A 13869-nucleotide genomic window follows, 5' to 3' on the forward strand; every position below is an offset into this window, starting at 1 on the left:
TGGTGTCCTTTACACATCTGCAAACCGTCTTTACACTTGCTCTATTCTTGGATTTGGAGCTTTTCCGTCTGTGGCCTTGTTTCAGGGTTACTCTACTGAGGCCTCGCACTCTTCCTCTTCCCTTCACCTTCTTCAGGTCATTTATTTCCTCCTATTTTTCTCTCACACACAGCCCCCTCGGGTTTGCTGCTCACGTGATGGAAAATATTGCAACACCGTCCCTGCTGCTGACTGCATCATCCAGCAGGGTTACAGCTACATTAGTCATGCTAATGAACGTCTCCAGATACAGCCGACACACCGTTAGCAAAGCTAATATACAATGAAATAATAAATAAAACGATGATTTTCCAAACAAGATGCTCATTTTCAAAACCAACAGCCCATCTCAAAGAAGACTACTGGCTTAAAAGTAAACTAAATTGCTTTGAGACATCATAGTAGAGCTCTATCAACTTAAAACAACCCATCTGAATGTTAAATGATTGTGAAATTGATATAGGTTAGCATGCTACTGTTGCATGTCGTTCCTCCACCTGTATCTACTGACTATTTCTTTGCTAGCAATAGAACAGACTGCGTATTAAGCGAGCAGCTGCCAATGATACAACTTGTTGTTCTTTAGCCTGGTTCTGCTGACATTTCTTCCTGTTAAAAGGGAGTTCTTCCTTGCCACTGTCACCAAAGTGGCATGAAAACCGAGTGTGTCCACTGGGGGACAATGAGTTAAATAGGAGAATTATGTCTGGCTGGAGTGAAGACCAGCTTCTTTTAAGGTCTGCTGGCATCTCAGACTTGGTAGCTTGGTGCATAATGGAGTCAGCTTACATGTTATTAGCTATTAGTTGCTTTGCCTGTGAATATAGCTCTGTTATTGGTCGGTGCTCTTATCAAGATATTAAGTAAATCTGGGTTTAGAATAGTGCATAGCTGCTGCTATATAACGTTTGTTTACCTTGTGCATGCTGCTTCTCAAATCATCTGTGGTTTTGTAAATGCAAGTGTTGCTAAAGACGGTTATTGTGGCAGATGTGGTTTTGACTTCGATAGTAAATGACAGTATGCGTGTGTTTGTCTAGCCTATATTTTCTGCATGTTTTATACCAAAATCTTTAAAAAAAAACCCAAAATAAACAAACCTACATTTCATAGTTTAAAAAACGCTTCTTGCTTTCTTCAAAAAAAAAATCTCTTCGAGACGCAGGACTTTTCGCAGCGGTGTTTCCTGGTTGAAGAATCACTGCTACTGAGCTGAACACTTTCCTTTTACATCATATGACTGGGCTGCAGCAGGACAGTCCCTTGATAGAGAAAGAGCGAGCTCTGGGTCTGACTGGTGCCCGAGTCAGTGGCTTGAATTGATATGGCTTGGGACCACCATGGTCCTCCACCACATTAATGTCTGCTTCAAGGGATCCTGGAGGGGAAAAGTCATCAACTTCAAAAGAGCCCCCGGGGTCAGAGCTGCCCGGTGCTTCTGCGTCGCTCTCCATTCTTCTCTGGCCTGAGGATCAGTGAGTAACACCTGCCTCACACATCTCACGTCCTCAGTGCCTCCTCGGGGTCGTTCTCTACCCTTGCACACTTTAAGTATTTTTCAGCATTTACTTGAACATTTCACACCGAAGCCTTGTAGGAAACCACAGACAGAACTCGGGTAGTACTGGACATTGGTTACCTATGAGGGAGTTCAGAGAAGAATACGAGGACACCCGTCGCATTTTGTCGATGGTTTCAAAAGAGAGGATGTACTCGTCGTTGTCAGGACTCCCCAGGGTGCTGCTGGCACTGCTGCTGGTGCTCAAGTTACCGGGAGAGAAGGCTGCTGGTCCACCTGGATAGAGGACAGCAATAAATTACGAGCATTACAAACGTAATCAGTTGAAAAGGAAGAAAAGGAAGCTGATTAGCTGCTGTAAATGTGCCATTATGTACACTGAAAAAAAGAAAACAAAACTGAACAGTCTAATCAACAGCCAATCAAGTGTGAAATGTGGAAACTTGGAGGCCAACGACAGAAGTCGTAACTTCATTTCAGACGTCAGATCCACTCTTTCCTGCTGTAACTACCATAAACACCACTCGTTACTCTGACACACACAACTCCAACTCCCATGCATCGGCCAAACAAACTGCAGGCTGAAATGTGGAAATGGAGACTGGTAGAGAATGGAAACCCGTTCTGCTCGGTGTTTATTGATGATAAACACGATGATAAACACCCCTGTGCATTGGAATAAGCACTGAGAATGTGAATTAGAAATGGTGTCAGCAGTAGGTTAGGCACTTCACCAAGTGCCAGTGATTTAGCGCCACTCGGGGCTTAGTCATCGCTCAGCCTGGCAGTGGTAGACAGAGGGAGGGCAGTTAGCTTTGGCTGTCAGAATCACTGAACACAAACACGAGGTCACAAGCTCAGTAAGGACAGCGAGTTGTGTTTGAAAAGCCCTGGACCCTCGTGTTAGATTTACGTGGCTACGGCTTAAATTATTCCATGAATATTTTGATTAGCATTAGGTTTTTTATTGTTTTTACTCACACTTTAACTTCCCTTTTTTTAAAGAATCCTTTTTTAAATATGAATAAAAAGTTCACAAAAGGTTTTCTGAAGCGGACAAAGCTTTTCCTTGAAGTTACGGCTGTTTGAAAAGCAGAAAATAAGCGTGACGGGTTGAAAAAATCTATTTCAGCTTTTCCTCTGTTTTGTGGTTGTCACGCTGACCACCAGGAAGGACAGAAATGGTCAAATCAACCTACCAAATTACCCTGAATCACACCAGAGGCAGACCAAAAAAACAAAACAAAACACAAAGCAAACCCAAAAACAAACAAAAAAGTTAAAAATTTGAGTCCCAAAAATGATTTTTGTTCTGGGGATTAGTAAAGATAGAAAACCTGCCAAACAAATAACATGAAAAGACATTTCCAAGAACTCTGCGAGCCGGCCAAATGTCAGCAAACCCTTCTTGTTAACAGGGAGGATTCACACGTACTCGAGTCGTGCTCTGATGCTGAGGTGATCTGCTCACAAGCAAATCAAACTGCATTCATTTAAATACTCCAAATATGCCAAAAAAAGATATCACGTAAAACATGACAATATTCAGAGTGAGCTGGTTGCTTGTGCAGCTTGTCATTCAACATCAAAAGAGACGTTGATGACTGAGGTGAATAATCACCCCGTTAAAAACAAAGGCAGCTGGTCTGGCTCATGCTGACTGATAACTGAAGCTCTGTTAGTTTGTTTTGTCAATGATTGGCTGCAAAGATCCCCTCCCCGGTCACCCAGCGTCATACAGCGCAGTATGCCTTTGGCTTAAAGTTCAGCACCATGGACAGCTCCACATTTCCACTGGTGATTAGGCTGAGATGAGAGCCGCTCAGGATTCAGATGCTCTGAACCCTCGATTTCCTTAACACGGTTATCTCAGTCGTCTATTTATTGTCGCTGGCTCTGAGGGAAGGTGGCCTTAAAGACAGACGATGACCCGAGGAGCAGCACCAATCCCGCCCGATATAAGATAAACAAGGATTACTCTGAACTCTGAATCATGCAAAGCTGCTCAGGCAGAGTAGCATATAAGCTAAGAGCCTAAAGGAGGTAAGAGGAAATAGAAAAAATACTTTTACTTTAAAGTAAAAATTAAAAGAAAATGGAGAGGCGAAGCTGAAGACTAAGATGAAAATTATAACATTTATATATATATATATATATATATATATATATATATATTTTTTTTTTTCAAACTGATGTTTATAGGAGAATTCATAGGTCTGAAAATACAAGTCAGTCCCTTTCAAGCAGTTTAAAGCAGTAAAGGAATGCCATGGCTTTGAGATACTTTGGTTGTAATACAAATCCCAGAGTTCACAAGCAAGAGGACTACAAAGATGGCCATGCTACAAATGGCATCAAGACCACTGTCACTAACAAAAAGAATTTTAAAGATAAAAATGGAGCATTTTGAAGAAAAAAAAAAGCTTGGGAAAAAAAATATTGAGCATCACAATTTTACAAGAAAAAGCTGGAATATTTCAGGAACGATGCAGTTTTTACAAAAAATAAAAAATAAAAAACTGTCATTGTAATTTAACCAGCCTCATTTTGCTACAACTGCCTATCCCACCCAACAAACCTGACTCAATACCATTTTACCCATCACAAGTCTCCCAAGTAAAGCAAAGCCTTCTCCTTCTAGATACATGTTGTAATCTTATTGACTGCTCAAATGTAAACTAATCTTAAAATTCCAGGTATTTTTAGAATATTATAATACGTGAAACCAAATCAGAACTACAATGAGTTTTTTAACTCTTTTTTTTTTAACCATCTCAGTTATTTATTTATTTTTTAAATTAAAATTTTAAATTATAACATTTATAGGTGAAAAATTCTCAATAATCATCAGCCAGTGTAAAGGTGAAGCAGCAACAATTAAAAACTTTCATTTAGCTGGATTTGACAAGTTTAGTGTAAAAAAAAAAAAAGTCTCTCTTGGTAACTTTGATGCAGTTTGACTCACTAGGTTGGCGTGCCCTCCACAGCAGAGTGGTAGTTAGCATGAAGAAGTGTTTTTGGATACGGATTTCTCTGGGAAAGGGCCAAGGTCCACCTCTGAATAGCAAACATACACTTACACAACAAAATACTGCAGGCGTACTAAATATTCTCTGGGTGTTACGCTTACGCCTAACATGACACACGAGTGTCGAGTTAAGCATCGTGACAAAGATGATGTGAAACTTGTATTTTTTTAAAAAATGTTTTTTTACATGTGAGAGCTGGGTTCGAATCAACAAGCTGAAGAACTCTGCCTGTTTGGAAACCTGGTCACGACCTCTCTGGTGGTTGTGAAACCTCTTATTAATGCACATTGAGTCACACTCAGGAATAACAAAACGCAGAAGTTAGCCTGAAGAATAACATCCAGAATCCGCAGCTGATGTAGAAGAAAATCTAGTAGAAAGTGATTTTCTCTTTCCTTGAAATAGTTCAATTTAATAAGCTTCACAAATCTATGTCTTAATGCAACCCTCCTAAAAAAATCATTCTTAAACTCGACTTTGTCTATTTCACACGCATTAATTTGCCAGCACTCTGCTCCCTGCGCTCGGTCTTACCCTCTTCATTGAGGTTGAGGTTTTGCAGACTTTTGTTCAGGTTGCGGGCAGTGGTAGCAGTTCGGATGTTGGTGTAGGAGTTGACTGATCGTAAGCGAGGGATGGCCGGGCTGTCTCTCACTGGAGTCAGGTTACCGGGCTCTAAGCGTGAAATGCAGAAAAGCACATTAATCAGATCACAGATTGTCCCAAACAGGTAAAAATGATCAGGTTTCCCCGTCTGACCCAACTCAATCAATGTGGGAACTTCAAAACCTAAAATAACAACTTAAAAAACTGTTTAAGTGGTTTCGCGTTTCTGACTAAGAACCTTTGAGAATTTGGACTCAAGTCCAAATCTAATTTCTCAGTAAACAGCTGTACACATGTTTGCCATGTACGCGACAACAGTTCTGCCTTAAGATAAGAAAAAAAATAGTGATTTTTTACCATTTCACCTTCTCTTCATCCTAAATCGAGCCATAAAAAAATGGAAACAATAGACACTACATAAGCTCACTCATCCCAGTCGACCCACTCTCCCTGCACACACCTGCATACAGGAGAGGTATGACTTCAGCTTTCAATCCTCTGACCGCTGCTAAATTTGATCTCTTACCACTGATACATAAATATCCTGTAAATTAAGAACGATCTGTATCACATCAACCTTATTCAAATGATTATAAAAAAGTCATATTCTGGGTCAAGGGTCATTCAGATAATAACACAATGAAAATCTCAAACTAGGTTTTGGCCTACGCGTGTACAAATCCCACATGCTTAAAATCTGACACAGTGACTCTGATTAAAGGAACTGCCGATCACATACCCGCGGTGTTGGCCGGTGACGGCACGGAGTAGTTCTTCTCTTCCTCAATAAACTGGAGGGCAACAGTGCAGAAGTTGCTCTCATATTGGACGACCAGGTGACTGAGTGCTACCACCAGCTCCTGCCAAATGCATATGCAAAAAAGACAGCATCAACCATGATGATCGTTCTGTTTGTTTTAGGTGTAAGATAACAAAGGAGCTAAGTCCTCTAATTCAGATGTTTTTATTGGTTTAGTTTTGGATCTTTTACCTGCCAAAAAACAAAAAGCAAACTGATCGCTACAATCTTCTCTTGCTGTCTTTTCTCAAGACACATTTGTTAGCAACTCTTAAACAAACAGACTTTTTGGGTTTTTGTCTTGCATGGTTATCTTGAAATATGAAATGTTGTTTAAAAAAATGAAAATTTCTAGTTTCACAAGTAACAGAGTCAGTCAACACCCAGCAGACCACACACAGGCCGTGGATTATTTCATGGAAGTAAATCATCTCAAATGCACCAGTATACCAGTGATCTTAGTGGAAGTGTAGTTTAGCCATTCTAGGCCTAGTTTTATGTCCTGGGTGTTCACCTGAATAATAAACTAGACTGGAGCCACAACACTGATGCTCTTTACAGGAAGGATCAGAGCAGACTCCACCTGCTGAGGCGGCTGAGGTCATTTGGAGTCCAGAGAGCGCTTTTAAAGACCTTCTATGACTCTGTGGTGTCATCTGTCATTTTTTACAGTGTTGTATGTTGGAGCAGCAGTTTATCGGCAGCTGAGAGGAAGAGGTTGGATAAACTCATCAGGAAGACCAGCTCTGTTCTGGGATGCACCCTGGACCCAGTGCAGGTGGTGGGAGACAGAAGGACTCTGGCCAAAATAACATCTCTGATGGACAGAGTCTCCCACCCCATGCACGTAAATGTTGCTGAACTGCAGAGCTCCTTCAGTGACAGACTGCTGCATCCTCGATGCATGAAGGAGCATTTCCGCAGGTCCTTCCTCCCTGCAGCTGTCAGACTGTACAATCAGAACTGCTCCCAACAAACATAGATGTTTACATCAATGCTGTAACTGCAATAAGTTAGTTAATTAACCATTTTGCACTACAACCTGGTTTGCCTCTTACCTGTAATTATTTTTATTTAATTTAATAACTGTACAGTACTCTGTTTATAGTAACCATTGTCCTTAATGTAAATATGTAAGAAAAATTGTGTATGTTTCTGTTCCGTGTCCTGTGTACTGTTTGTAGTATATTTGTCTTTTTGGCTGCTGTTACAACCAAATTTCCCCTTGTGGGACAATTAAAGGATTATTCTATTCTATGTCCTTCTGCTGTTTTTGCACATTTTTTAAATTCCCAATTTCTACATTCATCAGTTTGCAACTATATTTTATGCAAGTGTCTGTCTGCGTGTTGTAGCGACCTTTCGGACCACAGGGCTGCCATCGTTGATGAGCTGGGCCAGCATCATGGCCACGTTGTGGTCGATGGTGGTGGAGTGGTCCGTCCTCTCAGCAGAGTTCCCCACAAACGTCCCCAAAGCAAAGACAGCTGCACACCTCACCTGCAACAGTGCAAACCAAACAACACCTTAAGCTTTCTCTCCTCCTCGTTCAGTAAAGATGTTAAAAGTTAAAAGCTGGCTGGTTTAGTCACCGCAGTAAACGCTGCAGCTCTAGCTTTCTATTTATTTTTACCTGACAGTGATTTTGGGGTTCGGCCGTTTACCCCGAAAACTAAATATTCCCTCAGCAAACTGATACAAAAATATTTTAATGTCTTGTGGAACCAGTGGGGAAGAGTTTTAGAGGTAATTATAGTTCAATATTCACTCACTGCATCAGTATGAAATTCAGAGATGCTGGATGCTTCGCTGACCTGTATCACTAACTCATTACTTTTTCTACGCTGCCTCATTGGATGTTTAATCTAAACCTGCTTTGCCCAAAAGGAATTTCCCATCAGGGACCGGATTCACAAACCAAACCTTATTACCACACAAGAATGAATATTTGGTTAGTTTTTTTTTCCTGTTCTGGCGACAAAAACCACCCAAAACACTTTTGTGGAGGCGATTAGATTTCAGGACACAGCTGCAGTGATGCTAAAATAAACAGATGCTACTTTGTTGCAGTTTGCTCCAATTAAAGAGGTTCAGCTCAAACAGTTCAGATGAACATTTCATAATTCACTTCCTAGAAACTGGAATGACAGAATATTAATAAAATCACTTTGATCTGAAAGATGATTAAAACACAAGACTTCCCCTTAATGCAGGAACAGATGAAGCACCACAAACACTCATGCAATCTGATATCATCAAACACAACAGGGCTTCAGTTAATGCTGAATTATTTCACCCTCTACAGCAAGAGCTGATTAAAATCAGAAAATCCAAGGTAATCTTTAAGACAATAGTTACAGGAGAATGCAACATGTCATATACACTCACTAGACAATTTGCCTTCAGGACCGTCTTAGCACAGATTCAATGAGGTTATGAAAACATTTCTCAGGGATTTTGTCCACAACGACTTAATAGCATCACATGGCTAAAAAATACACAATGAGAATCTCCCGCTCCACAACATGCCAAAGTTGTGTTACCGGATCGAGATGAAGTGACTGTAGAGGATATATGAGTGCAGTGAACTCATTGTTATGGTGAGTCAATCTCAGCAGCTCAGCAGTGACTGAAATACTAAGACCAGCCCGTCCAATACCAGCAATCATGCCACATTCAAAGTTACTTAAATCACATTTCTTTCACATTCTGATGCTCACTTCAAACTTCAGCAGGTCGTCTTCACTGTGCCTAAATCCATTTAGTTTCCGCCAAGTGACTGGCTGATTAAATATTTGGGTTAACAAATGGTGTACTTAACAAAGTGAAAGGTGAGTAGAGGCTATATAAGAGTTGTTGGATGTTGTCAGAAACAGAACATAAAAGGTCCCGACAACAATAAAAAGCAGTCTCGTCTAGGGCTGCTCAATTAATCGGATTTTAATCTCGATTGCGATCTGGCCTTTCAACGATCATTAAAAATGACTGAGCCGATTATTAGCCCCTCCCTCGTGCTTTACTCTCGCGCTGCTCCGTGTGGCAAATCGAGCGCACCTCTCTGCATTTCAAACACGTGTCACAACAATTAAGAGCAGAGGTCTCCAACCTTTTTTGCGTCACGGACCGGTTTATGCCCGACAATGTTTTCATGGACCGGCCTTTAAGGTGTCGCGGATAAATACAACAAAATAAAACTAGTACCGGTACCGAAAAAAAAGAAGATTTATTCATAACACACGTGAAAAGACCCAGGAAAACCGAGTTAACGATAAAAACGATAACAAAATAACGCTGAAAACCGATAAAAACCCTGAAAACTATACATTTCACACCTGAGCCTCAACTCTCGCGGCCCGGTACCAAACGACTCACGGACCGGTACCGGTCCGAGGCCCGGGGGTTGAGGACCGCTGATTAAGAGGACCCGAGGGAAGCTCGGAAAGCTAAGCAGAAGTTATTTGGAGAGGAGAGTGACTGCTGTTGGTTGAAAAGAGGTAAAAAAACTTCAGTGGTGTGGAAACATTATGGGTTCGTGGAGTCAGACGTGGATCAAGTAGACACAGTGTGTAAACTTTGCTACAGTGTCGTAGCTGCACCACAGAGCAACACTGCAAAGTTCACTAAACATAGATGTTTACATTTTTCATTTATTTTTTATATTGCAAACATTTGCACTGTTATCAGTATTTGCACACTATTTTATATTATTTTTTGACAATCTTTAAAGTCATTATTCAACACATTGTTATTGTTAAATAAATATCGTCAAATAATCGAGATCTCAATTTCAGTGAAAATAATCGTGATTATCATTTTTGCCATAATCGAGCAGCCCTAGTCTCGTCTCACAACACAAAGGAAAATAGTCACAAATTTGAATGTCGTGCATTTCAACTGGAAATATATTTTCTGTCTGCAGCACAAATTTAGTTTAGACAAAGCAGGAAAGAAAAAAAGCAAGTGTATTTTCCCCCAAACCACAATCTTATTCCAAACGAACACGGCTGTTTGAAATTCCAGATCCTACCCAAGTCAGTTTTAGCACCTAAACTTAAAAAAGTAACAGATCTTCAATTAACAACATATTATGGCTTTTAATAAATGGCAAACATTGGTTTTGTGTAAATAGACACGAATCAGTACATATAGAATAGAATAGGCAGGAATAAATGGTTATGTGAGACGGGAGAGACCTGACAATCAAGCTGGAAATTTTGTGTTTAAGAACATGAATCAACAGATTTGAATTCATGGCTATTTCACAACGAGACTGTGTTGAACAAGGAGATATGAGACATCATCCATTCATAAAAAAATAAATAATTAAATAAAATTAAAACATGTGCTTTCCTTTGAAAATGGACTTAGATTAACTTGATAAACATTATTCTGAATGGAGGAGCAGGCGTAGGAGGGATGTTTTTCCTCAGCTCGAGTGTGCTCTGATTGAGGATTTTGTCTGTATATCTGTGTGTTTGTGGGCTGCAGAGCCATGTACGATTTTAGATGCCATCTCAGTTCTGTCCCCTCAGACTTTTGCTTAAACGTAATTAAACTCTTTGCACAGTCACTCACCTCTGTGCATCTTCACCTACTTCCAGAAGCCTCTGTGCATACACGGACACGTGTTCCCATCTCTTCAGAGTTTTAAAAAAATCGACTTTCCCCAGCTACAACCCAAAAATAAAAGTAGAATATTTTGCTGAATGATTTTATTTCACAGGGTCTTGTCCTCAAAAGAGAACTGCCTGCTTACGATGTGGCTGTGCAACGTGAGCAAAGCAACTATCAAAACACAAATAATCTTTTAAATGTTTGAATTTAACACAAGGAGAGCTTTAAAACGCAGTAACCTATCTGTGAATGCACAATTTCGCCACAGTTTGATCCGAATCAGTCAGTTGGAGCTTTCAGTGGGCTTGAACAAACCAACAGAACATGTGTGGGTTACAGATGCTGTCTGCAGACCTCAGTTTCAAGCCCACAGCCAAAGCAGCTGTCTGCGCTGGGAAGGACGCCGTTACTGAGCCAGGAACAGATGTTCCCCGTGTGGCTTGTGTGAACAGGGGGCACCGAGTGTCTTGGTGAACTTCAGGGCAAACTCACACTCGCTGTCCCTCTGGTCCACTCATGACCCAGTCAGATAGAAGCCAGCGTGGGTTGGTGTTAAAGATTGAGCGAGTGCACTGAACAGGGCACTCCCGCAGAAAACAAACATGCTTTAAACCTTTTCTAACAAACACACTGCATCCCTGAAGTTTTCTCAACTCCACCTGGAGGTGTGCAAAAACACAAATGTCTGATTCAGTTTTTAAGCTGCTAGTCAAAAGTCAAAAATAATAATGGTCCAGAGAATTCACAGCATGTGACTGGACCCACATCTGATGTGGACGAACTCTAGACTATATCGTGATCTGATCCTCCCGACACCATCGCTCATTTGTGACTCAGGAGGCAATGAAAATAAGACATTTGGCCCAGTGTTTAGTAACATTTGTTACCACACATCAGTCCAAACTGTGCAGAGCCCAATAAATACATTCATGGTCTGTTTGTGATTTTTCTATAATTTCATGTTTATTTTTATGACTTAAAAACACCGGCACAGTAAAACAACTGAACAGTTAAAATTACAGACCGTGTTAAGGTCATACACAGGGTGCATTTCTCTAAGTCTAGACTTTCTGAATTGTATCCAGAAGTGGAAAATAAATGTGATAAATGCCATGGTTCTCCTTGTCACCTTAGCCACATGTTTTTTCTGTGTCCTGAGCTACAAAGTTTCTGGACGGGGTATTTTGCTATTATGTCAACTGTTCTTGGGGTAACTCTTCGTCCTTGTCCTCTGATTGCTGTATTTGGGATTCCTGTTCGCTCACTTACACTTGATTCCACACAAAAGGATATTATAGCCTTCACATCCCTATTAGCCAGACGTCTAATATTGTTGCATTGGAAGTCTGTTAAGTATCCTACTATTACCCGGTGGCTTAAAGATGTCATGTTTTTTTTAAAACTTGAAAAAATTAAATATACGTTGAGAGGTTGCACAGCCAAATTTTTTCACAAGTGGCAACCCTTTATCTCTTATTTTGCTAGTCTAGAGGTATTGCCTGTTTAAATGTACTTCTGTTACTGTTATATTCCTCTAATATGTTTGATGGTTGTGTTGATCTGTGTGGGACTGGGGGGGGTCTTTGTTTTAGAATGCGTTGTTTTTTTTCATATAAACGTGTATATATATATATATATATATATATATATATATATATATATATATATATATATATACGTTTATTTACTTAGGAAAATGAAGAAAGGTTGATTGTATTTCGGTAACTGCAAGTACTGTTGTTTTCTTTTTTCAATAAAAATATTTTCAAAAAAAAAAAATTACAGACCGTGGAATATCAATAAAAATGTCTTATTATAAATTTAAGACATTTGTCATCTTGGACATCGGAATATTTTTGGGAAGCTTCATGATGTAAGAGTTGTCAGATGTCAGAGAAAAATGTAAGGAAGGGAAATCTTTTCATTTCCTGTCCACATTGTTTTAATTCTTTATTATTTCTTACAAAAAACTTTGTTTTTGAGTTTAATGGGAAGTCTGAAAAGTCATTTTTCTTTGTTCCCCTGACTGACCACTGATATTACATTTCAAAAGTAAAAAGCCCCAAACTCTTAAAATATTCTCTTTATTTAGCGGCACTCTAGACTATAGTTTTAGTTGAGATGCCTTTTTCTTATACAACTCTTCTAAGACTCTCGTCCAAATGAAAAACTCAACCAGAAGTCAAAATATTCTGATGCATGCAGAGACCGATCTGTGTATTCTGCCAGCTCGTGGTTCCGATGTTCTTGCAGTGGCAGATTGAGTATTTACAGGTGCTGCTGTGACAGCAGAGGCTCTGTTGGACTCCAGATGTTAGCCAGTGGTCACCAGTTAATGTTTGTCATACAGATTTTGTGTTTAACTGTCACCCAGAAAATCAACAGATCTACTGGAATGTCTTGTTTTTTTCATCAGCACATTAAAAAAAACAACAACAACAAACGAGGCTTCTTGGGCTGAATCGTGTAATACGTATTTGCACACTGACCTTTTTAGTTACTAATTCAAGTGAAACAACCTGTGAAATATTCTACTGACAGCAAAAGCTAAATGTGAGTGAGAGCTCCTTGAGGCAGTTTGGAGGAAACACAGTTCAACAAACAGCAGCTGGTCAATCATCCTAACTGATGATTGGAATGTGTTGGAAAGAACTTAAGAAATTGCTATTACTACTAACTTTCAGCACTTCCCTTGAATCCTGTGTAGGTCTGTAGCCTGCAACAACAGGTCGACAGGACTTTTACTGAAACTAGAATCAGGGCAGAAGTTTCAAGGTAACATTACTTAGAACACGAAAATCTGTCTAAAAATCTGGTTTAATTTAAGTTGAAGGACTAATCTGAAGGTTATGCATTAGGGATGCACCGATACCGGTATCGGGTATCGGGGCCGATACTGTAAAATGTGTGTGTACTCATACTCGTAAAAGTTAACCGATACCATGAACCGATACTAACTTATTTCATTAATCAGAGGGTGGCTTGTCATTTCTGTTGTAGTTTGTTAGATTGGCCACTAGGGGGCAAATTATTATTTTATTTATTATTTATTTTATCATTTTTTATATTTTATTATTTATATAATAATAATTATTTTGTTTGTTTACAATATGGACACTCTGCAATAATTTAAAAGTTTATTTTATTCTCAAACCTAATTTGTATTTATTTTATTCCAAATAGAAGTGTTTATTTATTATTCTGAAAGCTCGAGACAGTGCCAATAGTTCAGTGATATTTTGTAAAATTACAACGTGGAGACT

General features: G+C 39.6%; 1 protein-coding gene across 6 annotated transcripts in view; it reads right to left on the bottom strand.

Moving 5' to 3' along the window:
* rptor (regulatory associated protein of MTOR, complex 1) overlaps positions 1-13869 on the bottom strand; it is a 258024-nt gene that overhangs the window by 57452 nt on the left and 186703 nt on the right. For all 6 annotated transcript variants that reach the window (XM_085162736.1, XM_085162737.1, XM_085162739.1 and 3 more), the window contains exons 18-21: positions 7352-7492; positions 5933-6053; positions 5122-5262; positions 1679-1834 (exon numbers count right to left, since the gene is read on the bottom strand). In XM_085162736.1, the coding sequence (XP_085018862.1) occupies positions 1679-1834; positions 5122-5262; positions 5933-6053; positions 7352-7492 (559 nt within the window). The remainder of the gene's footprint in view (positions 1-1678; positions 1835-5121; positions 5263-5932; positions 6054-7351; positions 7493-13869) is intronic.

Source organism: Neolamprologus multifasciatus, chromosome 6, assembly GCF_963576455.1.
Source record: "Neolamprologus multifasciatus chromosome 6, fNeoMul1.2, whole genome shotgun sequence".
Classification (NCBI taxonomy): domain Eukaryota; kingdom Metazoa; phylum Chordata; class Actinopteri; order Cichliformes; family Cichlidae; genus Neolamprologus; species Neolamprologus multifasciatus.